The following is a 27,590-nucleotide window of genomic DNA, read 5'->3' on the forward strand; positions in this document are numbered from 1 at the left end:
TGATTGGCTGCCTCTTGCACAACCCCTACTGGGGATCGAGCCCACAACCTGGGCATGTGCCCTCGTCTGGACTCAAACCTGGGACCCTTCAGTCTGCAGGTCGATGCTCTATCTACTAAGCCAAACCAGCGGGGGTGAATTTAGGTCTCTTAAGTTTGAAATACTAGCAGTGCATTCCAGCTGAAGATGGCTAATAGGCAGAGGATGGCTCTTGAAAGAAAACCAGAGAGCTATTTGGGAATCAAGGCATGGACGTGACATTGATGATAATGCCTAAAGAGCCTCATTTTTCTGGGTAAATCTGCCCATCAATTGTGTGGTAGAGGAGTGAGCATGGGGGTTAACAGGCTCTGCTTGGTCCCATACTTAGAGTAGGAGGAGAAAGTGGAAGAGCTCAGAACTTGATTGTAGCTTATCCCAAGACTGTGGCCATTACAGTGGTTCTCAACTTGCGGGTCGCGACCCCTTTGGCGGTCGAACGACCCTTTCACAGGGGTCGCCTAAGACCATCCTGCATAACAGATATTTACATTACGATTCATAACAGTAGCAACATTACAGTTATGAAGTAGCAACGAAAATAATTTTATGGTTGGGTCACAACATGAGGAACTGTATTTAAAGGGCCAGAAGGTTGAGAACCACTGCCATAGACTATTTAACCTTTTGGGGGCCTCTCTCAAATACAAGTCTTGTAAGGCAGAGATTTTTTGTTGTTTCATTTGCTACTATATCTCTAATACATAAAACAAATGTCTGGAATTGTAGGCACTTGATAATTGTTTAAATGATTTAATGGATCTATCAAATGAGGAGCAGAAATTAATTAAATCAGATATTTGTTTAAAATATAGACTTTTATTTAATTTCCCATGTAAAATAAATTTGAAACTTTTCTTCCTATATGTTTTCTATTTCTACAAAGAGGTATTCTGCCTCACTTGGTAGCCAGAACAGGGCTGGATTATATGCTCAAGGGAAAAGGTTTATAAAAAAACAGCAGGTTCTTGCTACAAAATAAGCTCAGGCATTTGTGTTAGTTCTCCATCACAACGAGAATTTTCAGGGAGAAATTACTTTGCTGGTTGTAGGTATATTGACTTGAGTACTCTTTGGTTCCTAGGTGCACTAATAGATCCCAAATCGAGCCTGTAACCCCGGCTTGTGCCCTGACTGGGAATCAAACCGTGACCTCCTGGTTCATGGTTCGATGCTCAACTACTGAGCCACATCGGCTGAGCTATTAAAATAGTTTTAAAAGACAAATCCAACAGTGGTTGAATGTCACCAGGGCACATGCTGGGGGTTGCAGGCTCGATCCCCAGTAGGGGGAGTGCAGAAGGCAGCCAGTTGATGATTCTCTCTCATCGTTGATGTTTCTCTCTCTCCTTTCCTCTCTCTGAAATCAATAAAAACTTATTTTTTAAGATTGTTTTTTTAAAAAAACTATTTTAATATCAGATGCTTAAGAACATTTTTTGAACATTCATTTTAACTGGCTAGAAAACTAATTAAATCATGAGGTTGTATAGAAGAAATGTTTCTAAAAGCTAGATCCAGTCAGATAGATCCCAGTGGGTTACATGGAATAACCTTTGCCTGGCATAGGAAAATAAGTTAAATACTAGAGGCCCCAGTACACCAATTCATGCACCAGTGGGGTCCCTCGGCCTGGCCTGCGGGATCAGGCTGAAACTGGGCTCTCTGACATCCCCTGAGGGGTCCCAGATTGCGAGAGGGCACAGGTCAGGCTGAGGGACCCCACCAGTGCATGAATGGGGCCGGGGAGGGACATGGGAGGTTAACCAGCCAGCGTGGGGCCACGGGAGGGCTCCAGGGCGTATCCGGCCCATCTCACTCAGTCCTGATCAGCCGGACCCCAGCAGCAAACTGACCTACTGGTTGGTGGTCAGTGCACGTCATAGTGGCTACTCTATTGTCCGCCCCCTAGTGGTCAGTACACATCATAGCGAGTGGTTGAGTGGCCTTAGCATGTCATTAGCATATTACACTTTGATTGGTTGAACAGCCAACTGGACTATCTGTCACTTAGTATATAGGCTTTTATTATATAGGATAGAATGTTGCATTAACTAGCCCAGCCGGCATGGCTCAGTGGTCATTGAGCATCACCCTAGGAACAGGAGATCACAGCTCAATTCCCAGTCAGGGCATATGCCCGGGTTGCAGGCTTGATCCCCAGTGTGGGGCGTGCAGGAGGTAGCCGACCAATGATTCTCTCTCATCATTGGTGTTTCTTTCTCTCTCTCTCCCTTCCTCTCTGAAATCAATAAAAAAAATTTTTTTTTAAATATTGCATTCACTAGGATGTACAGGCTTCCTGCTCTTTCAGAACTTTAAGCATTTTCATCATTTCCTTAATAGAAGAAGCTTAATAGAAGGAAATTTTTGTTAAAGTATGTATTTAAATAACCTTGCCAACTTTTTTTTTCTAATATATTTTATTGATTTTTTACAGAGAGGAAGGGAGAGGGATAGAGAGTTAGAAATATCGATGAGAGAAAAACATCGATCAGCTGCCTCCTGCACACCCCCCACCGGGGATGTGCCCACAACCAAGGTACATGCCCTTGACCGGAATCGAACCTGGGACCTTTCAGTCCACAGGCCGACGCTCTATCCACTGAGCCAAACCGGTTAGGGCACCTTGCCTACTTTTTTTCATTTCATATCTAAGGTTTATTATATTCCCAAAATTTATTAAGGGGCTTCCTTTGTCATTCTTCCTGCCCCATTCTTTTTTTCTCAGCTTACCCCCACTACATTAAAAAAAATTTTTATCTTGGAAGTGTGGTAAGAGAGAATATATAATCTAGTGTATTTGTTGTTAACCTTTGGTAACGTTCAGTCTCTATTCTTGTTTATTATAGTTGAAGACTATAAAATAAGGTCTAGAAGACTGGCAAGGGAGGCCAAAATGTTCTGTGTAGATGGCAACTTTTAACATATTATGGGAGCAGTAAAGTGAAATAGATACAATTCTTTGTGAATGTAATAAAAATTAATTTTTCACAATACCTTTATATAAAGAATAGGATTGAGTGATTTGTTTGCTACACAGGAGAAAGTTGTTTTGCCTGCATTTGCTTCAGAATAGTATCTTTGTCTCCAATAAGAATTTGAGCCCTAGTCAGTTTGGCTCAGTGGAATTCAATTGGCTCAGTGGGTCCCAGGTTCCATTCTGGTTAAGGTCACATGCCCGGGTTGCTGGCTTGGTCCCCAATGGGGAGTGTTCAGGAGGCAGCTGATCGGTGATTCTCATCATTGATGTTTCTATCTCTCTCCCTCTCACTTCCTCTCTCTAAAATCAATAAAAACATTTAAAAAATAAAATAAAATAAAAGGCAAAACAAAGCATTCATGAGAGAAGTAATTGCATTGAACATGTATCATAGAACTCAAAACAACACCCAATGGATTATAAATGTCTTGATATTTTTAAGCATTTAAATTTTTTTGAGAACTGACAGTTCTCTATAGTAGTTTAGACGTTTTCGTATTCTTCAGTATTACAAAAAAAAAAGTTGTAGAGAGAACTGAAGAAGCTATTACTAATAGATATTAGTTAGAGATATTACCTATAATATTAGAAGAACAGATTTATCCCCAAAGCTCTAGTAGTGAGAACAAATGAGACTAAGTTCTCTGAGGATATGGATACTGCCAGTAAGTTATATAAAATAGTTGATGTGTTATAAACCAGTCTTATTTTGGAAAATGAAACATCTGAACCTCTGTTGATAGAAATAATTGGAGGAGGTAGGTATATTTTGGGTAGCTTTTGATTCTCTTGAATATGAAGCAGTATAAAACTAAACCCCTCTTTTATATGAGTATATAAGAAGCAGATTAATACAGCTGCCTTCTTACAGAATATGCTCATTCCCTGAGGAACATCAGAAATCATGGCCAGGCCCTAGCTGGTTTAGCTCAGTTGATAGAGCATCAGACTGCGGACTTAAGGGTCCCAGGTTCGATTCCAGTCAAGGGTATATGCCCGGGTTGTTAGCTCGGGAGGCAGCCAGTCAATGATTCTCTCTCACCATTGATGTTTCTCTCTCTCTCTCCCTCTCCCTTTCTCTCTGAATCAATAAAAAAATATATATTTTTTTAAAAATCACAGTCAGGCCCTGACCAGTTTGGCTCAGTGGATAGAACATTGACCTGCGGGCTCAAGGGTCCCAGGTTCGATTCTGGTCAAGGGCATGTACCTTGGTTGCGGGCACATACCCAGTGGGGAGTGTGCAGGAGGCAGCTGATCGATGTTTCTCTTTCACTGATGTTTCTAACTCTATCCCTCTCCCTTCCTCTCTGTAAAAAATCAATGAAATATATTTTTAAAAAAGAAAATCACGGTCAGGATCCTTTATATACTGTTACCCATATGACTTCATGTTCCATCAGCAAAGAAGATGAGTAAGTTATAGCTTGTATGTGAGGCTTTAAAAATAATAATAAAAGCCTTTTGGTGACTTATAGGTGAGCTTTAACTCTTGACAACAGAAAGGGGAGAGTGAACATGGAGCCTTAAACCACTACTTTGTCACTCTTCCTTTGCTTTTTTATAGAGTACAACATTTATAGCTTTGAACATTTCAAGATTTATAGAATTCTTACTGGTTTCATGCAGAGCAGCAACATCATATCTCAGCCCCTGCTGCTGTTTACATCAGCAGCAATTAAAATTTGATTTCTTATCCCTCATTGCAGCCTCTCCTACTCCTCATTTTTCATTTTTGTAGAGCCTCAGGACTGATACAGCTGAGCATCATGATGTTAACATCTCCTCAGCCATCTGGCACAGGGGAAGAGGCACCTGAACAGATTGTTCAGAACAAAAATCATGTATGAGCAAGATCAAAATACTGTGAAATCTAAAAAGCAGGTGAAGAGAATCTGAATGATACCAAAAGTGAATGCAGAACCCAACAAGCTTCATTTTGCTGGGAAAAGATCTGCCTTTAGCTTTCTAGGAGAAATTCTTAATAGTGGAATAATTCATGTCTAACTAAACTTTTTCTAATTCCAGACTAGAGACTGTTAACTAAAGGAATCAGGAAAACACTGTAAACTCCCCCCCCCCCCCCACATCATTTTATATTCTTGATGTGTGAACCTGCTTTTAAAGAGATGCTTTGTTCATTCTTCTAGCTAAGAAAGCATGTTCCAGCCACTGCCACTGCTCATTTTGTCTGGGTTGAAGTCTCATGGAGGTTTGTGTTGAGAGTAGTGGGCTCCCTATTTAAGAAACGGCATATTATCTTGATTCTTAATGCTAGGAATTTTCTGTATTGACTGTCGTCTATTTAGATTGTTCTTTAGTCAGTGAAATTATTTCTAAGTATGATTATTCCTTTGTTCATTAGTCGTAACATTCTGAATTTGGTCTGCTTAGTGGCTATTGAAATTTTACTAATAGGGAAGCTAAAAGATGGTGATTTCAGTTTTTGATTTATTTATTTTTTCCTCCTTTGGTGATTTTTTTTTTTCTGTGACTGGGTGAGAATGGTGAGTTCAACTAGACTATCAGTAGACTGTCATGTATTGACTTATTAGGCTGAAATGAATGTAGTCAAGCTAACTTTACCCCAGTGCTTTGCAGCAGTTGTTCATTTAAAATCCAAAACAAGAACACTAATGTACTTGATTTTGTTATTGCTTGCTGTTGCTTCACCTTTCCTTCCCTATGTTGCTCTCATGCTTCCTAATGCCTGAGCAGACTGCATCATCAGAGCGCCGAGGAGAGTGGGAAATCCAGCCCAGCCGGCAGACCAATACCTCGTACCTGACGTCTCACTTGGCTGCAGATCGCCATGGGGGATCAGTGCAGGTACTTACTGCCTTTATTGCCTTTTCCTGGCCTTCCTAGCTTGACTAGTAGAATGTTGGCTTGGTTCCTTTAGAATGGAAACTTACAGCAAGGTTGAGGGTGCTTGAATAGGTAACTGAATGTCAGTGTACTGACTTTCTGCCTTTGTGGACTTTTAAGAGTCACTTGTTAAGATGATTGCTGGTTATTATCATTGACTAAGGAACGTCTATATGGTTTCTGATGCTGATTTCTGCTTAAACTAGTTCTACAACTTTAATCCACTCATGATAAACCATAAAAATAAGGTCAGGGTAGAAGTTGTTTAGTGTCAAGTTGATGAAGTGTAAAGACTTGAAATGCATAAAGTTAAGTATTTTGGGGGTAGAGGACTGCATATGTAGCTCATTCTATGATAATATGTGCCTTAGTGCATAACCTGAGAATGTTAATAACTCCAAGTCAGCTGTTTCTGAGTCAATGCCCTCGCAGTTGGGCTATTTATTTTTCCTCCTGGATACATGCGGTCTTGGAGAATTATTTCTGACTTCATTTGGACTATTTTGAATCTCTGTTCTCTCTAGTACTTAAGAAGTACTTGTATCTCTAACTTTTCTTATGTCACTGTATTAATAATCTTAACCAAATTGTTTTTCTCATATTAAGTGACACCACCAATTGGGGCACACAAATAAACCCAGAGCTACCAAATAGAAATTCTTATAGAGGGGTAGATAAACCTTTTGCACATAGAAATGCATCTTGATAGGCTTGATTGTCTAGAATATGCTTTTATATAGAGTTGAGTCACTAAAGTTAGGACACAGGAAATTAGGAGATAGCTTTGGCCCTCTTAAATCCTCATAGGAACATTTAGGTTAAAATGATGGATTAAACACACAGATCTACTCTCACTTCTCCTGAAACACACTAACAGAATGAAAAAGCAATTTTTAAAGGCATAAATTCATCTAAAAACTGAGAAAACAGAAGAGGAGGCAACAGCAACAAAATGTTAGAAGCTGGAAGGCAGATGGGCAGTTATTAAATGGCTTAGGATTCTCAAGAAAACTGAATCCCGTGCCAGGAGAAGGGACAGCTGAGAACCTATTTACACTGGGGAATCCCCAGAAGGCTCAGAAGTTGGCCTTCTGTAAGGGGGAGGTGGGTGTGTGGAGGGGCATGTGCTAAAATAATGAAGACTGGTTAAAAGTCAGTTTTAGAAGCCAGAGGTCCCTAGGTGCTCTTCTCCTCCCTCAGCAAAGACCAAATATGTATTCTTTTATGTTCTTCAAAGATTTATTCTTTAAAAAGGCAAATAAAGGGTCTCTGGATTAGGGGGTATGAGGCACATCTGGGGGCAGAATACCAGCCTGATAAAAAATGGAGATTAAATGAATGTATGCATACTGACTGCCTTATTTCCCCTTTGAGTCCTTCAGAATGCTGAGAGCCAGGTGTATACCTTCCAGGCAGGAGATTGAGTTGGCTCTGAGGAATCTGACCAGCCCAAAAGAAAATATCTGAGCATGTTAACAAAATGGTTTCCCTACTGAAATGGCCCAGCCAAGTCATTCTGCAGTGAGATCCATATTTTAGAAGTCCCACCCCTGTACCAGTTAACATTGCAATCTCCCACTTTTATATATGAGCAGACAATCAAGGATTATTCAACTTCTGAGGAAAGCCTTTAATGTGATATAGACCAAAGTAAACAAAAGCAAAAAAATAAAAAATAAAAAAAATATATATTCCTTATTATTAATATCCTCAGAAACAGAAGATACTGCACCTGTGAAGCAAGGACAACATGCTATGTTTAAAAGGAATATTCTCAGAGCAATAAAAAAAAAAAAGAGCTCTTGGAAATTAAAAACATAATAAACAAAAAACTTATACTCAATAGTTTGGAAGATGAAGTTGTGAGGAAGTCTCCCAGAAAGTAGAGCAAAGAGACAGAGAGGTGAAAACAATAAAAGATTTAAAGAGAGTCCAGGAAGTCCAATTTCTATATAGTGGGAGTTCCCAGAGTGAGTAAAAACAGAGAAAGTGGAGGGGAGAAAATCATTAACAAAATAATTTCCCAGAATTCATAGACTTGTTTCCAGATCAAAGGGACCCACTGATTGCCCACCATAAATGTGTAACAGAACCATACCAAGGTACATCGTTGTGAAATTTCAGAACACCAAGGACAAAGAGAAAATCCTTCAAGCTTCCAGAAAGAGAAAACAGTCATATGCAGAGAAAGGATCAGGATTTAGTATAGCTTCAAAATTTCTGAATGGCAGTACTGGAAACCAAAGAACGATGCCTTTAGAATTCTGAGGGGAAAATTATTTTCAACCTAGAATTCTGTACTCAGCCAGACTGTCAATCTGGTTAGAATATAGAATAAAGATGTCTGCAGAAATCTGTGGTCTCAAAAATTTTACTTCTCATGCACCCTTTTTTATAAAGCTACACAAGGATGTGTATTATGAAAATGAGTGAGTAGACCAAGAAAGAGGAATAAATACATGGGATCCAGGAAACAAGAGATCTAACACAGACCCAGCTGGTTTGGCTCAGTAGATAGAGTGTTGGTCTGTGGACCAAAGGGTCCCAGGTTCAATTCTGGTCAAGGGTACCTCAATTTCAGGTTCCTCCCCTGCCCGGGCCCTGGTCAGGGCATGTGCAGGAGGCAATCAGTCAATGTGTTCTCTCACATCAATATTTCTATCTTTCCCTCTCTCTTCCACTCTCTCTAAAATCTATATATATAAAAGGCTAATATGTGAAGTGTCTGCTCATCTGACCAGTCGCTATGACACACACTGGGGGCAGACGCTCAAGGCAGGAGCTGCTGTGATGCGCACTGGTCATTTACAGAGAAACGGCACTGCGGACCTGGCACCCACAAAGCAACACTCGGCTTCCCCCAAGTGGGACACAGTCCCCACCACCATCCCAGAGCAACAGCCCACCAAATAGCAGCCAACACTGTCGAGACCCCATGGCACAAATTGCGGCCCCCAGCCCAGCCCAGCCCAGCCTAGCCCCGAAACTGTGGACACCGGGTAATGAGTCATGTAGCAGCACTCAGCTTCCTCTCCTTAGCAACAGGCCATTTAACAATAAATGGCAGCATGGACCTGGCACCCACAAAGCAACACCCAGCTTCTCCCACGTGGGACACAGGCCCCGCCATCACCCTGGAACAACACCCCACCAAATCGCAGCCAATGCTGCTGAGACCCCATGGCTCAAAATGCAGCCCACAGCCCAGCCCAGCCTGGAAATGGAGGCTGTGGGCGCTGGCTAATGACGTTATGTACCAGTGCCCAGCTGCCTCTCCCTAGCGACTAGCCTCCTTGGAGTCTCTTCAGCCCAGGAACACAACTTGCTTTATAGCCAGGTGGAAACATTTTACACTTTAACCAAATGTCTGTGAAGCGTTTTCCCATGCCTCATCTCATTTAATCCTCATGGAAGTCCTGGAGTAGGTAGATAGGAGACTCAGTGGAATCCTATTTTCTTTTCATTAGCCGGAAAATGGAGATTTAGAAAGCTTAGAAACTTGACCCAAATGAAAAGAAGTAAGAAATGGTGGACCTTGAAAATGACTTCAGGTTTTCTCACACAGAATATAGTCAAAACACTGCTGCAGTTAGATATTTTACCCTTTGCTCTCCCTGCTCATCTGATCAATAATAATCTGCTTCATGTTGATACTTACTGCTGTGTTGCTGATAATTACCTGAAAGAGAAGTTGGGGTTCTTCACTGGGCTGGAAAAAGTTTAGCTAAATCAGAAAGCAGGTCTAATTAAGCAAGTTTATTCTATGTATATAAAAGGCTACGTTGACTTGTGCATGTGTGATACATATAAAGCTCTCACTGGCGCCAATCGCACATGTGTGTTTTGATCTGTCATTGTCACTCATGAATTTGGTTGACACTTCTATTATAGAGAAAGGGCAAAGAGTGATATTAAAATAGTTCTTCTAATTAATTTCCTTTCAATGTGCACAAATTTGTGCACCGGGCCACTAGTAAATAAATAAAAATACTTGAGATGTGTATTTCACACTTAAGTCAACATTATAAAAAAATAAAAAGAGAGAGTGATCTAACACAGAAGAGAAGGGACTCACCAGTATAATGGTAAAGTCAGGAGGTCCCAGGATAGGATAGCCCAGGGGTGGGCAAACTTTTTGACTCGAGGGCCACAATGGGTTCTTAAACTGGACCGGAGGGCCGGAACAAAAGCATGGATAGAGTGTTTGTGTGAACTAATATAAATTCAAAGTAAACATCATTACATAAAAGGGTAAGGTCTTTTTTTTCAATAGTTTTATTCATTTCAAACGGGCCGGATCCAGCCCACGGGCCATAGTTTGCCCACGGCTGGGATAGCCTGTCCCAGATAAGGCTTTGTGAGCAGTTTTACCAAAATGATGAATCAGCCCTAGCCGACTTGGCTCAGTGGATAGAGCGTCAGCCTTTGGATTGAAGGGTCCCAGGTTCGATTCCGGCCAAGGGCACATGCCTGGGTTGCGGGCTCGATCCCCAGTGTGGGGTGTGCAGGAGGCAGCCGATCAATGATTCTCTCTCATCATTGATGTTTCTATCTCTCCTTCTCCCTTCCTCTCTGAAATAAAGAAAGAAATATATATTTTTTTAAAATGATGAATCGACTAGGATTCTATGTCAGAATATTTTGAAAGTAAGTGTTTAGATAAATGACAGTTTGGTTAGAATTAGTGATTAACAACTAATGTATAAAATCTAAGTAAAAATAAAATTTAAAAGATAACTTCAAGGAAAACAAATTATATAGGAATACTTTATAGCACAGTTGCAAATAGCTTTTAATAGTCATAACACAAACACTAACAATTGATCTAATCAAAATTATAGGATAAATTATAATAGGAGAATAGATGGATGGAAAAAGTGAATATAATGCCAAAAATTATTAATTAAGATGCATATTGTTCAGAGATATGTAGGTAAAAAACAAGAGTCAGCTATCAAGGAAGGGGGAAAGAGACAGCTGTTTTTCCTAATGATCCTTATAGAAATAGTTGATTCTTTACACAGTGTATTCATATAACTGATAAAAATAAAATAAAGTGTAACTAAAAATATATATACATATATACATGATTTATCACATTTGCCAAAAAAGTTTATTAGCCTAGCCTTCTGTTGTTGAAATGTGAATTACAGCTATTTTGTAGAGTAATTTTATCAATGTTTATTAAAATCTTAAACATCTACACTTTGTGATCCACTTAATCCAATTTCAGATATATATCCCTCAGGAATGCACAGATACTAAAGATACATGTTCTAGAATCTAGATCATGGCTGTTAAAAGAAATATGAGTCACTTTTATAATTTAAAATTTCCTAGTAATCACATTAAAAAAGTGAAAAGAGTCCTAGCTCAGTGGTTGGCAAACTGGCCCCTTGAGTGTGGCTCTTTCACAAAATACCACATGCAGGCGCGCACGTACAGTGCATTTGAAACTTCGTGGCCCATGCCACGGGGCCAAAGAGCCGCATGTGGCTCGCGAGCCGTGGTTTGCTAACCACTGCCCTAGCTGGTTTGGCTTAGTGGATAGAGCATCAGCCTGAGGACTGAAGGGTCCCGGATTCGATTCCAGTCAAGGGCACATGCCAGGATTGCGGGCTCGATCCCCAGTAGGACGCATGGAGGAGGCAGCCAGTCAGTGATTCTTTCTCATCATTGATCTTTCCATCTCTCCTCCTCCCTTCCTCTCTGAAATCAATAAAAATATATATATTTTTAAAAGTAAAAAGAAACATGTGAAACTACTTTAATAATACATTTAATCCAGTATATCTAAAATAGTTCAACATGTAGTCAATATTAAAAATATTAGAAATATTTTACCTTTTTAAAACTAAGTTTTTGAAATCTGGCATATAATTTACTCTTACATCCAGATTAAGAACAAACATCTTAATTTGGACTAGCCACATTTTAAGTACTCAGTAGTCACATGTGACTAGAGGCTACTGTATTAGACAGTGCAACTCTAGAATGTTTATTGCTGGCTTGTTTCTAATACCAGAAAATCATGCTTAGCCTAACCTTGATGACCTGCAGATGCCATGACCTACCCAGGAGGGAGTGCGGAACTCTGAGAAGTTTGCTCTGATGAAGCACCCGGACACTCCCATTCCAACTTATTTAATAGGCAGACCCCTATGGCCCCATCCTCCCAATATTTCCATAGCTGTTCCATATGTAGAGGCCCAAATTCAAGAAGACAGTATATTTTTCTCTTTCAAAAAGATGACTCTAAAGTTGTTTAAATTAAAACATATAGGAAATATCTATACATACCGTATGTGGGACCAAAGAAGAGCCCTGAGACTTAAGAATGACATTTAACATTTAATCATTATTTATTTGCTCAAATCTTTATAATTTTTAATTATTTACAATTCTTGTTAAGGTCAGTATTATAGATAGGAAAACTAAGTAGAGAATTGCCAAATAGGTTAGTTGTGAGGAATAGGATTGAAATGTTGATTATCAGTTAAAGCACTTCTTCCTTTGGTGCACAGCTCTGATTTTTTTTCACATTAATATTTCAAAAAAAATGGGAGTAATAACTCAAATTTTTTAGACTCCCAAAAGAGATATTACCAATATTAAGGACTAAAGTTCAAAATAGTACTTCACCTTAGTCTCTTTCATAGATATTAATCCCATAGATATTAATTACTTTGTTCTTGTGTGATATAGGCAGAGAAATGTGGGATTAATTTTAATAGCGATTACAGCAAATTAAATGTCAGTATTCCACATACAGAAATAAAGTTTAGCCCAGCCGGGTGTGGCTCAGCGTTTGGGCATCGACCCAGGAATCATGAGGTCCCTGCTTCAATTTCCAGGTCAGGGCACATGCCGGGTTGTGGGTTCAATCCCCAGTAGAGAGCATGCAGGAGGTAGCTGGTGGATGATTGTTTCTCATCATTGACATTTCTCTCTCTCCCTCTCCCTTCCTCTCTGAAATCAATAAAAACATTTTTTTTTATGTTTGGCTCAGTGGATAGAGTATCAGCCTGCGAAGCAAAGGGTGCCAGGTTCAATTCCAGGGCACATACCTCAATTGCAGGCTCCTCACCCGCCTGGGCCCTGGTCAGGGCTCGTGCAGGAGGCAGCCAATTGATGTGTTTCTCTCATATCGATATTTTTCTCTGTCTTTCCCTTTCTCTTCCATTCTCTCTAAAAATCAATGGAAAAATATCCTTGGGTAAGGATTAAACAACAACAAAAAAAAAAAAAACAACTTTTTTTTTAAAGAAATAGCTTACTTAAAAAATTCAATTGAAAAAATATAAAAATGATATTGTTTAAAGTACTAATTCATTATATTCAAAAGGTTATTTATAATTTTTCAAATTGTTTTTACTCTATATCATTGTGCTTAGCTTAGTAATTATGAAGTTGATAGTACCAATATTATTGACATAGTCTAACAGTTAAAAAGCAAGGCTCACGGAGGATATTGTGGTAGAGCTAAGCCTGAATCCAGCTCTTCAGTCACCTACACTAGTGTTTTTTCCACTGCACATATAGGCAGCAGTTCAGTGGTTTAACAAACTGTAGCTCCATCTTGAAATAATTCTGTGGATGCTCTGAGGCTCAGATTGATTCCTAAAGGGCAATTAAGTTTAAGGCTAGACAACTGGTATTAAGGTTCCCATTTGTGCCTGATTCATTTGAGACCAGGTTCTCATTGATACAGACAACTGTCTAGTCTGTAAAGTGAGGATAACCTCTCCCTTCGATTGCCTGAGGACATTGCTTGTGGGCCTTCATAGCAAGGAGAAATTGGAGAGTATGAGACATGTGAAACGCCATGAGCAAGCACCATGACCCAGAGTCACCAGGTAATTCACGGGGGTGGTGCTTATACCCACTTTGTTCATGTTAGTAGAGGCCAAGACGTTTTACTTAACATCTTGTCTAGTTGCTGAGTTGTTCTTTAAGAAACTTACTATGGCCGTAACCGGTTTGGCTCAGTGGATGGAGCATCGGCCTGCGGACTGGGAGATCCCAGGTTCGATTCTGGTCAGGGGCATGTGCCTTGGTTGTGGGCACATCCCCAGTGGGAGGTGTGCAGGAGGCGGCTGATCGATGTTTCTCTCTCGTCGATGTTTCTAACTCTCTATCTCTCTCCCTCTCTGTGATAAATCAATAAAATATATTTTTTTAGAAAAAAGAAAGAAAAGAAACTTACTATGATTTCTCCTTTAATCTTTGTGCTCACAGAATGAATTTACAGCACTATCACTAGTGTGCAGCCAAAATGTGCCCACACGAAGCAAATGTAGGCTGAGGAAATGAACGGGGCAACATTAGCTTGAGGAGCTGTGGTTCTCCAGTCTGTAAACCCTCTCTCCTCAACCTTTGGTTTTTGCTAGTTTTCCCCCAACTTTTTATTTTGAAATTTACAGAAAAGTTGCAGGGTATAGAGGATGCAATGAGCTTGTTTATGTCCTTAACCTAGATTAACAAATGATTAAGATGTTGTCATATTTGCTTTAATTCTGTATGAGGGGTTGAAGAAGGCAGGGGAGTGTTCACTAAACGATTTAAATGTAATCATTACATTTTATCTCAGAATATTTCAACCTACATCTCCTAAGGACAGAAACATTCTCTTGTGTAACCGCTAACACCATTTTATAGCCAAGAAAATTAATAATTCCATAATATCTAATGTATAGTACATGTCACATTTCCCCCAATTGTCCCCAAAATTAATTTTACTGTGTTTCAGATTTTATTAAGGTTTGTCCATTGCATTTGGTTGTTATGCATCTTCAGTCTCTTTCAATTTCTTGGTCTCTGAATTCTTAATCTCTTTTAATCTGTAATAGTCACCCATCTATATATATATATATATATATTTTTTTTTTAAGACGTCTTTTTTGAAGAGCCCAGTCTTTTTGTCCTATAGAATGGTCCCACATTTTGGATTTGTCAGTTTGTTTCCATCATACTTAGATTCAGATAAAACTTTTTTTTTTTGCAAGAATACTACATAGATAATGTCATATAGTTTTATTATATCACTAGAGGCCCGGTGCACAGATTTGTGCACGGGTTGGGTCCCTCAGCCTAGCCTGTGGGATTGAAATCGGCTCTCCAACATCCCCTAAGGGGTCCCGGATTGCGAGAGGGTGCAGACCAGGCCGAGGGACCCCATAGGTGTACAAATTTATGCACCAGGCCTCTAGAATGCATATAAGATCTTTGGTTAATCTCTTCCTGCCCTCTCCCCTTCCCCCTTCCCTCTGAGATGCATCATCTCTTCCATGTTCCCATGCCTGTGGTTTCTGCTCCTGCGTTGAGCATCTGCCTGCTGGTGGTCAGTGCACATCATAGCTACTGGTTGGATGATTGAAAGTTGGCCGGTTGCTTAGGATTTTATATATATAGATATATACATGTCAGGAGATAAATAATATCGATGGTTCCATTAAGCAGAAATGCTAAATTGGATCTGTAGCAGAAATGTGGGGTCTCCCTTGGGTAAGTCCAAATTTAATGATGTAGGTTTCTTTAACCATACAACATTGTTTTAATTTTTTAAAAGCATGTATTATTAATGACAATAAATATTGTTGATTTAGTCATAATGGTGGGCATAGACTACTAATAAGTAGTATTCACCTTGTCTGCTCTTTTTTCTTTGAATAAATACCCTAAAGACTCCAACCTCCCACCTTCCTCTTTATGACTATGTAGGAAATTTTTACGAATTAATTGCTGGTAAGGACCCCAGAGGTAGAAGTAGATAAGAATAAACATTTATAAAGGGAGAATAACAGTAATACGAATATTTATTGAGCCATTGCTATGTACCATGGCACTGGGCTAAGCACTCTCTGTGGATTGTCTACACAGTAACCCAATTAGGTAAGCAGCATTGTTTCCCCATTTTACAGATTAGGAAGCTCAGGCACAGAAAGATTGAGGATCTTGCCCCAGGACCCACAGCAAGTAAGTGATGGAGCTAGGGTTCAAACCCAGGGCCGACTAAATCTAGAGCCCAGTACTGTGCTATGCTGCCTCCATTATTGTGCACCAGGTATTATATCAGACACTGTCTTATACATTTTCTTGTATAATTCTCACATCAAAGTGTAAGAAACAGTCTCAAGTAAATGAAGTTACCCAAAGGCATATGATATCCGAACCGTTTATTCTATTTTGTGGTTCTCTCCCATATTTCAGCCAAGATCTTTAACAACAGAGTGGTTTGTGCAGCGGGGTCCCTTTTTCCACTCCCCAGCACCCACTTAAGCAGGAATCATGTGTTGGAAATGAAACCAGGTGACAGAAGCAACTGCACAAGCAAGAGAAGCCTGATCGGGTCCACATTAACCAGATGACAGGAGAGCCTTCAGTTACAATTCGGGGACCATCAGTGAGACCTGGGATGACACTGAACCTGAAATAAAGGTGGTTGAAATAAGACTGGTCTTCCAGGGGAACGTTTCCTTATCGTCTGCCCTCTCACCAGAGAGGACGTGGCAATCTTGTTATTTGAGTAACTTCAAACTGATGGTCAAAGCCATGAAGAAATTTTTGAAGGAAAGTGTGATTGCTTATAGTTTCTGATGCCCACTATTAATCTCCTTTGTAGAATTTTTTTAACATCATCACTGAATCTATATATAATTATAGCATAATAAATTTGAGGAATAGCATTAAAGAGAGTAATATGACCTATTGCATAGGATTTTTGTAGGGATTAAATTTACACACACACACGCACACACACACACACACACAATCTAGTAGAGTCCTTGACACAGAGTAGGCATTCAGTATGGAAGTTATCATCATTATATGTTTACATCATTGAATTTTGTGTCCTCACATGATAAGATCTGGGAACCTTTCCTAACTTAGGGCAGTTGGCCCTCAACCTAGGAAAACAAACATTCCAGACACTGCCTGACTAGTACCTAAGCAAGAGACCAGATCTCCCTTAGTGACCCTCTCTGGCACTGGCAGGAGGCTCCTATTGTCATGGTGTCTGTCACACTCTGTCTTTCTGTTTCAGGTGGTTAGCTCAACCAATGGAGAGCTGAATGTCGATGACCCCACAGGAGCCCACTCCAATGCACCAATCACAGCTCACGCTGAGGTGGAAGTAGTGGAGGAAGCTAAGTATGTTCATCTTTCAAGGGGGCTCTTAAGTCATAGATTGAAAAATCTTTTACCTGTCTCTTCCTCTCTGTGTGCTGCTCATCTCAGACTGAATTCCTCATGCTTGTGTCCATAGCTTTTTTCTTTTGACCATTTTATTTTTGCATGGTATTGTAAGGCTGCTGCTGCTGCCCTTCTTTAGTTGTGATTTCCAGAAGACAGTCATATTTCTCTAGTCCACATGAGGCAAAAGACATAGTGAACTAAAAGAATCATGATAGAAGACCTATAATAGATAGTAGTCATGAGCCTCTTGGTGCCCTGGATCTTCTTACTCCCTATAGGACACAGAAAAATCTGCTTATCTCAACCATGGGCTGTGCTGAACAGCGTAAAACTTCTGGTTCTTGGCTAACCACTCTGCATATATAGTCCTGGAGCAAGGGTTTCGGGGCCATTTTGTTCTCACTTAAATGATTCTGGATTCAGAAAGACTGAGATAAACCAGGCAAGGAAAATAGTCTCTGTACCTATGAGGGAAGGATCTTGAGAAGGAAAGGAAATCACACTAATCCCAAAAGGGTGAGGAGAGTCCCCACCTCCTTTTCTGATGCTCTTGCATGTGAATGTCTCGCCCTGTCCCTACCACCAGCCCTTGGTGCTGTCTGCATGGTCTGTGTTCAAACTCTTAGAATGTGGGGTAGGAGATGAAATAACCGCTGATTCTACTACAAAAGCAGCGTTTCCATCACTTCTTTCCCTTCTTGCCCCATCCCAAATTCAAATCCAGGTTTAACCTTCAAGAAGACACGGGGTAGGAAGAGAGAAGTCCTTTACAAATCAGTTACTGCCGCCAAGCCTGATTTGGATGATTTTTCTTGTAAACCCTTTGAGAACATTCAGGCTACCCCGGTGTCCTGTTCAGTTATAGTGATATTGCATCCTAAGTGGTCTCTTGAGCCTCCTAGACCTGCATTCTTCTTCCTTCCAGATACACTTTACGTGGTTGTCCCTCCTGCCCAATCCTTTACTGCCCCATCTCCAGGCTTGGCTCACTTTGCTTCCAGAAGATCCTTTTCTTAAAGCAGGTCCTGAGGATTCCTACCCAGTAGATAAAAAGCAAGTGAGGATGACTTAAACTGCCTCCTGTCGAGTCCCTGCTGACTGTGGGCAGCTTCTGGTGCTCCTCTCCTGGTTTATAGAAGGCCCTGCTACATGCATAGGAGGGCAGGGGAGTTTCTAATGCCAGGAAGAGACTATTTTAGTAAGGAAACATGCTCCCGTTTTCAGGGACTTTGGAGATGCTAATGGTATTCCCAATTTTTCAGTTTCCATGACAGAACTTTCTTCTGCTGAGTAGACAGTGTGTTTATTCCTTCCCTATGGGTTTTCAACCTTGGATGTACTTTGGACAAATGTCTGAATCCTGGCCCTAGAGATTCTGATTTAATTTATCTGGAATGTGGCCCAAGTATTAGAAATTTGTAAAGTTGAGGTGATTTGAATGTTTAGTCAGGGTTAGGAACCACTGCACTAGGTGTGGTCTGATCCAAACATTGTCTGGGCTTGAAAGATGGCTGTACCCATTCCCACCCCCACCTCACTTCCAACTCACTGCTGTAGCTACTATTTTGAAGACTAGAAATTTAGCTCTGCTTTTAATAACATATTTTGAATATCAAGATAGAATGGGCTTTAATCTTATCATGTACCCTATACAGGTTTATCTTTTGAACCCATTCATCTCATCTCATTTCAGTAAATGTATACACTAATTGTGTATGTGAGTGTGGTGTTTGTGTCCTGTATGTAAGATAGGGGGTCATTCACAAAGAGATTCCAATTTCGTGTATTCTGTTCCGGTATAATCTAAACTCTAGGATGTAAAGAGAGTTTAATGTCTCCCCATTTAGCAAAAAGGAACCATTGTGTCTCTTTGCTACCAGTTTCAGGTTTGGGCCTTAAAGATGGGGAAATCAGAGGGGAGCAATTGTACTTAACCAAATGTCATCCAAAAGCTTATAGTTTAGGGCATTTCGTGTGCTGATTCCCCTAGTGCAGTGGTCAGCAAACTGTGGCTCGGCAAACCGCAGCTCGCGAGCCACATGTGGCTCTTTGGCCCCTTGAGTGTGGCTCTTCCACAAAATACCGGCTCTTCCACAAAATACCAACTTCTGCGCATGGGCCACAAGGTTTCAATCACACTGTACGTGTGCGCCCGCACGTGGTATTTTGTGGAAGAGCCACACTCAAGGGGCCAAAGAGCCACATGTGGCTCGCAAGCCGTGGTTTGCCGACCACGGCCCTAGTGATTTCATGAGCTATCAATCCATCTTGCCCAGTGAACTTTCAGGGCACAGCCATGTTTTTCTTCTTGGTCTCCTATTTGTGTGGAGGGGGCGGCCAGGCCAGCTAGCCATGTGTCCACCTAATTGATCATTTTCACAGGCAGAGGTCACAGCTAGAGAAGCGCAAGGTGTCCCAGACGGCCCCTCAGTATAAGCAGCTGTGATGCCATTTGTCCCTGCAGCCTAGTTGTAAAAACTAAAAAGAGGATATTGCCCAAATTGAGATGTAACTAGGGTACTGGGGAGACTATGTGAAACCCTCACTTCCAAGCTTTTAGTTTGGGGTTCCTTGCCCAGCTTGTTTTGTGTAAAGGAGGAGAGAACTTAGAGGGTCTTAATTTTTGTTCCATGTACAAATGAACATCTAACGTCCCTTTTTGCTAGCTACAGGACACATGCCCTAGTTTAAGTATGATAAGAAGGGTAGTAAGGCAAGGCAGCTTTTTGGTTGACTTTTGTTACAGTAAGAATGCTGGGATTTTTGGTTATCCACTGACTTCTGCTGTCAATTAGCAAATATGGGCCTCATTTCCCCTGAAAATTAATAAGAATGAGATTTAGGCCCTTCTCTGCAGTTATACCTTCATCCAGAGCAGTGATCCACCTCACTCTGAGTCCTCTCCTAATAAAATAAAGTGTCTCTTAAGCCTGTCTCCCCTTGAGAAGAAGAGCTAACTGCTGACTGCTTTGGTCAGGCATGTTAGACTTGTAAAAGCCTCAGAACAGTTGGGAGGTTAGCTTAACAAATTGCACACTAACACTTCATGTGGGAACCATTTGGCTTGGCTTTGGTGCTCGATTGAATTCTTACAAACAGGATCATTTGCTCCATTACCTTCCTGGAACATGTCCAGGAAAGCCCACTCTGGGGCACCCATCAACTCTCTTTCTGTTTTGTTTTACTCCTCACTGAGATCCAGCTGCCATCATGATGCTTCTATCAGGCACCTGCCCCCTCCACTCTAGTGTGGGGACCAAGTGGCCTGGGCCTACCTTGACAGAGGAAGCAACTAAACACAGACACAACATACTGCATGTTTGCATGGCTCACAGGGAGTCGCTTCTATCTCACGTCTGTGGACTAATATCTCTTTCTCTCTCTTCCTTTCTGTGTTTTTCTCTTTACACACTCTGTAGCTGCCTGAAAATGCTCAACCTGTGGTGAGTCCCTCTCTCCAGTCCACATGCTAGGGGAGTGGACCAGACTGGGCTGGATTGGCAAAGCCAAACAAAATGCCTTAAGAACACTGAATGGCTTCCATTTGCCACCTTTGCCATAACCACCCAGACTGGGGAACTAGATCCGCAAGGTGGGAACGGGGCAGGCCTGTATCTAGGAATTAATCTATTCCTTCTTTCCTTTCAACCCCATCTAATTGCTGCCTCCTCCTGTCAAAACAATATCTATCCCACAGTATTCAAAATTACTTTTTAATTGAATGAATTTTTTCTCAAATTAATACACCCAGATGTTATCATTCAGAGAGGGACAGAGGGTAGGAGGACAAAGTTACTGTGTCAGTTGTTTAAATATTATTCTTCACAACTCCAAGGACAATTGTTGCTGGATAATCTCACATTCTGCAGCATGGTCTCTACCTGGAAATGAACTGCTTTGGAAAAATCTGTGACTTCTCTTTTTCATTTAGCTGGTTCTTCCATTGTAGAATATGTCTTTCAAAAAAAGAGAGCTCCATGGGACGAGATGGATATTTTGTCACTGTTATTTTGGTTTATTTTGTTTGTGTGTTTTTCGTTTATTGTCCTTTTTTCCTTTTTTGTTGTCCTCTCTTCCTATAAGAGAGTATAGTGGGCCAGGGGCTGATTTGGCTAATGAGATATTGGAGCCTCTCTTTCCAGGTTTCTCAAATGCATTCTTAGGAACAACATGAGGTGTATAGGAAGGAAACCCCTAAAGAATCCATCCACGTTTGGTGAGGCGCATTCTTGCTATAAGACAGAGCCCCCTCCCCAGCTCTCTTCCTTGACACTGCCTGTCACCCTCCAGGTCCTCCTGAACTAGGTGGTTTCTTACAGTCTGGAATTGTACTCTCCCACATTGTCTGCATGCATGGGACCGTATTCTGTGTGGTGATAAGGGCCTGCTGGCCCCTATGATGACCTTGTTTCTATTTGTCTTCTGTGACTGAGTTGAACATTGTTTTCTGAACCCTAAACCAAGTGGCCTGCAGGGTTTCTCAGGGACAGGGATGTATTAAAGGTAACAACTGGATTTTATGAAGATAGAATTCGTAGTCTTATAGCATCGAGGAGTACATTGGGCCTGTTTATTTAGCAAACATAAGTCTGTGTGATATGACTGCTATGGTCTGTTTTTCTCTGTGAGATATCAGTTATGTGATTCTGACTGCAAATATAAGGCCTACTGTATGCTCATCCAACTCAGTGCTTGGAACTCTAGGAGGTCCCAAGGCCTTCCCCAAAGAGCTTAGGTACTATCTCGCTAGAGAGATAAGACATACATACTTGAAAGGACAACTGGTTCTCCAGGGTACTTATGTCATTGTCCCTTGAGAGGTCACTCTGGACAGGATGGTCAAGGAAGACCTCATGGACACTGCGGGACCTGAGCCAGCTATTAGAGCAAGGCAAGAGTGTACAAGTACAGCAAGGACAAGCACGAGAAGCAGAGCAAAGGAATAGGTGGAGGGAGAAAGCAGGACATAGTAAGAGAACATACCTTTTACACAAGCCATGCCACAGCTCTCATCACCCCCTTCTGGACCAGTCACTACCTGAGCAAGAGGTGTTACCTATTCCAAAGGCAGGAGTAAGGAGGGAATACCCCAGGTCAGGGATGTGCCAGGGCTATGGCTGTTGCTCAGGAGGCAGCCTTTTCTATGAGCACTTGGAGGGCTCATCGAAAAGGCAAAATAAGTGGCTCAGAGGCCTAAGGGAAGAGCACTTGGTGGCTTGTGAATATGGGAAATGGATCGACTTTCACTCCAGCATGTTTCACTCTAGCATGTTAAGATCTTCTGATTATCCAATCAAAGAAGCAACTGGAAGCAAACCCAAGACCCAAGAAGGGTTCGTTCCTTGCCTTCCTTCTATTCTGATAGTAAGACATCTGTATGGTGTCCATTTGGGTTTGGTCTGGATTTGACCAAGTTTAATGGGCCCTGTTGCCGGTAGTTACCACAGAAACCAAAGAGTTGAGCAGGTTGTAGGGTCTGTTTCCTTGTGGGTAGAATTATTAAAAGCTTCTGCTACTGCTTAAGCTTTAACTACAGTAACCAGCAAAAGTTATTCTGGGGTTCTAAACCATAGCTCACACTCTCCTCCAATCAGGTGAACAGCATTGCACATCAGGTTATGATATGCTTATAAACAGGCAGTTTTTATGCCTTGCCTTGGAGGAGGTAAAAGAAAAGTCACGTCACTTGAAATGTACTAAAACAGTAGTTAAAACTTTTCTTATGATGGCTTTTGCTTAAAAACACAAAATCATCAGCTTAATATCCTCTAAAAGGAGTAAGAATAGAGATTGGCTTAAATGTTAGTGGTCTCTCTGAAAGTCGTGGTTAATAGGGAACAGGTAAATATATTTAAATATTGGTGTTCCCATGAGATTTAAGTTGCCTTGTTTAATATTAATCTCAGGACATTCAACTTGGAAAATGTCTTTTTTCTAAAGCATATGTGTACAGAAAAAGATCATTTTCTTGAATCCTTCCTCAGGGATGTCATTGAGGACTGTTTTTGTTTTTGTTTGTTTTTAAAAATATATTTTATTGATTTCTACAGAGAGGAAGGGAGAGGGATAGAGAGTTAGAAACATCGATGAGAGAGAAACATCAATCAGCTGCTTCCTGCACACCCCCTGCTGGGGATGTGCCCGCAACCAAGGTACATGCCCTTGACTGGAATCGAACCTGGGACCCTTCAGTCCGCAGGCTGACGCTCTATCCACTGAGCCAAACCGGTTAGGGCAAGGACTGTTTTATTTTTTATTTTTTTATTTTTTTTAAATATATTTTATTGATTTTTTACAGAGAGGAAGGGAGAGAGATAGAGAGTTAGAAATATCGATGAGAGAGAAACATCAATCAGCTGCCTCCTGCACACCCCCTACTGGGGATGTGCCCGCAACCAAGGTACATGCCCTTGACTGGAATCGAACCTGGGACCCTTCAGTCCGCAGGCTGACGCTCTATCCACTGAGCCAAACCGGTTAGGGCAAGGACTGTTTTAAACAATAAAAAGTGTTGCTCATTTTTATTTAAAAGAATGTATTCAGTCTTCAAATACACATGACACTTTGTTTAGTAACTGTATTCATACCTGTTAATAGTACTTTACAAATGACATTAATACTCTTAAAAAATCTTAAGACCCTCTTGAGGTGCTCTTATTTCCAAAATCCATGTTTGATTCATTCAGATATAAAACCCATTATTGTCTGTATAAATGTCTATTTTAACATTCTAAGAAATGTTCGACTTTTTAATAACTAATCCAATGGGTATAGGAAATTACGAAGGGGTCTGGCTGAAAAGGAGAGAATCTTAGCTAAAGTGGTGAACTGGGGGTTTAGGAAGTAAGCAACAGTTCTTTATTTTTATATGAATACTAGAGGCCCGGTGCATGAAAATTCATGCACTGGAGGGGGGGGGGGGGAGTCCCTCAGCCTGGCCTGCCCCCTCTCACAGTCCCAGAACCCTCAGGGGCAGGAGGTGACCCAGTGATCAGGGGAAGGCAATGCCCCATCACACCTCTGCTGCTGCCACTGCCGGCAGTGCAAGCCTTGGCCGGCCCTGGTTACCTGCGCCTCGGGCTGGCCCTAGGTGGCTGGGGGGCTGAGGGGACTGGGCGCCGCCATCTTGTGGCTGTGTGTGCTGCCATCTTTGTGATGGCATGGGGGTCAATTAGCATATTCCCTCTTTATTAGGTAGAATTCCTGGCATTAAGCCTGGAAGGATAGGCAAGCAACTCAAAGACAGTTTTCTCAGAAAAGCTTTTCTTTCAGGGGTCCAGCAAATCTGAATTATACTTCCAAAGTTACTCTCCACCATCAGCAGGCATCTTTGACTCATTCACCACCTTCTCATTTCCCATGTGTCAGCGTCCTAGAAAAGACCTATTTTGCACCAGCCATGCCACAGCCCTCATCACTCCCTTCTGGATTAGTCACTGTCTGAACAAGAGGTGCTTCCTATTCCAAAGGCAGGAGTAAGGAAAGGATACTCACGCTTAGAGATGTGCCAGGGCTACGGCTGTTGCCCAGGAGGCAGCACTTGGAGGGCTCGTGAAGGAGCAGGCCCAGCCACCACCCTAAACAGGGTCGGTCCTGTAACCCACTCTGGCACAGCAGCAGCATTGTCTGGAAGCTAAGTTGAAGACCTCCCACCAGATGCCCCCTGATGATCAGCTCCTGGTCTGTGGCATTGATCTTCTCCAAATGAAGAGTGCGCTATGCTAATTCCAGTCAGGATATCTGGGCTCCCATTCATTATTAGAATCAGGGCTTCTCCTGCCTACTCCAAGTAGCTGGGTGGGAGCCGGGATGGGAATAGAGAATCCTTATTCCTTCATTGGTAACATTGCAAGATCCTCCTAGAGTTCCAAACATCATACTTTCATGGGGTTTGTTTTTTGTTTGCCTTGGTTTAGCCTCCATACCTACTGACCACTGTAGTTGCATTAAATAATTTTGTGCTCTATATCAAGGGGCAGACAGTGCAGCCTATTTTTATGCAGCCCTGAGACCCCCAGCCTTGGTTTTCCAGAAAGATGAGGCATCTGGGTTGGGTGTCCTTTTTCCAAAAATGCTTGTTTTGGCCATGCCTAGCCTGTGGCGTTTTGGTAGCTGCAGATTGAAATAAAGCAGCTACTTGCCTTGGCTTTCCTGGCAGACACTGCCTACTGCCTCTAGGATGTGCACTGTAGATGGTGGGTGGCCCTGTGGGTGGTGCCAGGGGGAGACTTCCACTCCCTGCAGAAAGCAGAGGCTCTTGGAAGCTGCAGCCTCTCACACTGACTTGCAATGTTCCTTGTGCCCCAGGTGCTGCTGTTTCTTTAAGAGGAAAAGGAAGAAGACTGCTCAGCGCCATAAGTGACCAGTGCCTCCCAGGAGTCCTCAGGTCCTGGGGACTCTGACTCGATTGCACCTGCAGCTCCTGCCATTTCTCATTGGAAAGGACTCCTCTGCAGGGGAGGGTGGAGATCCAAACCAAAAAGAAGAAAAGAGATGCCCCCAGAAGGAGCCAGTGTGGGCAGCCAGGGCCCAGTGGGTCAGTGGCTGTCCCCACCTGTCTGAGGCTCTGAGCAGGTCCCAGAGCTGCTGCTCCTCCACTGCTTGCCCTCGGGGCCACTTGGTTGACTCTCCTTCCTATTGTTTACAGTGAAGGTGTCATTCACAAAAACTCAAGGACTACTATTCTCTTCCGCCCCTTAGTCTACTCCCGGTCCTTGCCCCGCCCTCAACCTTCTCCAGCACTAAAGCTAGTGAGTTGAAGGCTTTGTCTGCCGAAGGAACTCTAGAGGCTGGGCTTGCGGCCAAGGAGGTAGGAGGAAGATGGCAGGCCTGAGCTGGAGAAGAACCTTCTCCACCTTCCAGGGATATCTGGCTCCCTCTTCCTCTGTGCCTGCCCAGCCTCCATCCTCAGCTGGCCATGGGTACAGTTTACTCCCTCCCTCCCTCTTGTGAGGTTACACTGTAGGACACAAGCTGTGAGAAATCTGCAGTCTACTGTCCCCATGTGTTCGCGTTCTTAGCTTTCTTGACAAGTGTGAACTCTATTCTCCAGTCAGTAGTAGAACAATGCAAATTGTTCTGAGCAAAGGAAAAAAACTGACTTTATTGCACTTTTAGTTTATTGGGTTTTTTGTGTTTTTGTTGGTTGTTTTTTTTTTTAACAAAAAAAATGGCAGATGCATATTGTGTCTGGATATATTGGGAGTTTTACTTTTTTTCTGTTTTGAGGGGGATGGGGCCAGCCAAGCCATTCAGGAAGAACATGGGTCCAGAGGACATCTCAATGGAAAGAGTTGGGTCAGCAGCACCCAGAAGAGAAGAAGCCAAACTCTATGTCATTCTGAGTAAACACTCAGGTTGGCAAGAAAACATACTTGAATTTTCATTCATCTTCTCAGCTACTGAAGAATGTCCTACCAGAGCCTCTTGACCTTATCAGCCTGCAGTTTGGACAACCTAACCTCTACGGCACATGGGATGAGCCAGCCAAGCCAGACTATGACCAGGAGATATTTCATCCCAGAGAAGGAGATAATTTTAAAAACAAACTGAAACATCTGTTTCCTCCACTGCCAGGGACTTCCAACTAGATAGCCATGTAACTTCCTTATCAATTTTGGGGAACAAAATTAGTGATGAAACAGCTACCACCATATTACCACTAGTGGACAAAAAGAGAGGAAAATGAATCTGCCTTCCAACTGCCAAAGGAAACTCAGGATTTGGCATCATAGGGCCAGGAAATAAAATTGGTATGTACTGTCTGCCCCAGTAATTGAGTCAGACATTTGGGCTGGCCTGCCTTATCAGAAACCAAGCACCTGCAGATTTTCTAGCAGGTCCACAGCAGCAGGCTTAGGACTCAGTACATGGGGCTGGAGTAGCAGGAGGGGGAGATTAATTGGTGCTGGAGAATTCCAGGGGAAAGGAGACTGAAATGAAAGCTCTGAAATTATCTTCTCAATTAGACATAGACTCCTTCCAAATAAGGTGGCCTTGCATCTAGAGCGTGTTCTCCCCAGTATGCTCTCCGCCACCCCCACCCCCCACATCGTGTAGTCACATGACATACTGCCATGAAGAGTCTTGGTTCCTCATTCATTGCTTTAAAAAAGTATTAATGTACAGAGTTCATCTTTTCATGCTCAGTTTTCATTTGAGTTCAGCAGCTTACCCAAACAGTGACCTCTTGTCCCAGATGTCAGAGGAGAAGAGATTGTTTACATCAGGGAACGAGGTCGTCTGTTTGGGAGTAGAGAGCTAAGCATGGAGGACAGTGGCTGATGACTTATTCTGGTGGTTTTGGGAACAGAAATCATAGCCCCTGACTTGAGGTGTAGGGCTGTCTTTTGGACTGGAGGGTGTGGGGATACTTTCTGGTAGTTGGCATTTCCTGACCAGTCCCTTGATGAATGGAACAGAAATAGTAGCAGCATGGAACAGAGTTACTAGGCTTCCTCTGTTCCATCAGGCCTCGCCAGGAAATATCATTCCCCTGGCTTCA

General features: G+C 42.0%; 1 protein-coding gene across 2 annotated transcripts in view; it reads left to right on the plus strand.

Moving 5' to 3' along the window:
• CSNK1G1 (casein kinase 1 gamma 1) overlaps window positions 1-26,756 on the plus strand; it is a 148,072-nt gene extending 121,316 nt beyond the window's left edge. The window contains exons 11-14 of one of the 2 annotated variants that reach the window (XM_081094358.1): window positions 5,741-5,851; window positions 16,935-17,041; window positions 20,506-20,529; window positions 25,394-26,756. In XM_081094358.1, the coding sequence (XP_080950484.1) occupies window positions 5,741-5,851; window positions 16,935-17,041; window positions 20,506-20,529; window positions 25,394-25,448 (297 nt within the window). In that variant the 3' untranslated portion in view covers window positions 25,449-26,756. The remainder of the gene's footprint in view (window positions 1-5,740; window positions 5,852-16,934; window positions 17,042-20,505; window positions 20,530-25,393) is intronic. The other variant, XM_081094359.1, reaches the window with a different exon arrangement.
• The last annotated feature ends 834 nt before the right edge of the window (window positions 26,757-27,590 follow it).

Source organism: Myotis nattereri (assembly GCF_964212035.1).
Source record: "Myotis nattereri genome assembly, chromosome: 1".
In the NCBI taxonomy this organism is placed as follows: domain Eukaryota; kingdom Metazoa; phylum Chordata; class Mammalia; order Chiroptera; family Vespertilionidae; genus Myotis; species Myotis nattereri.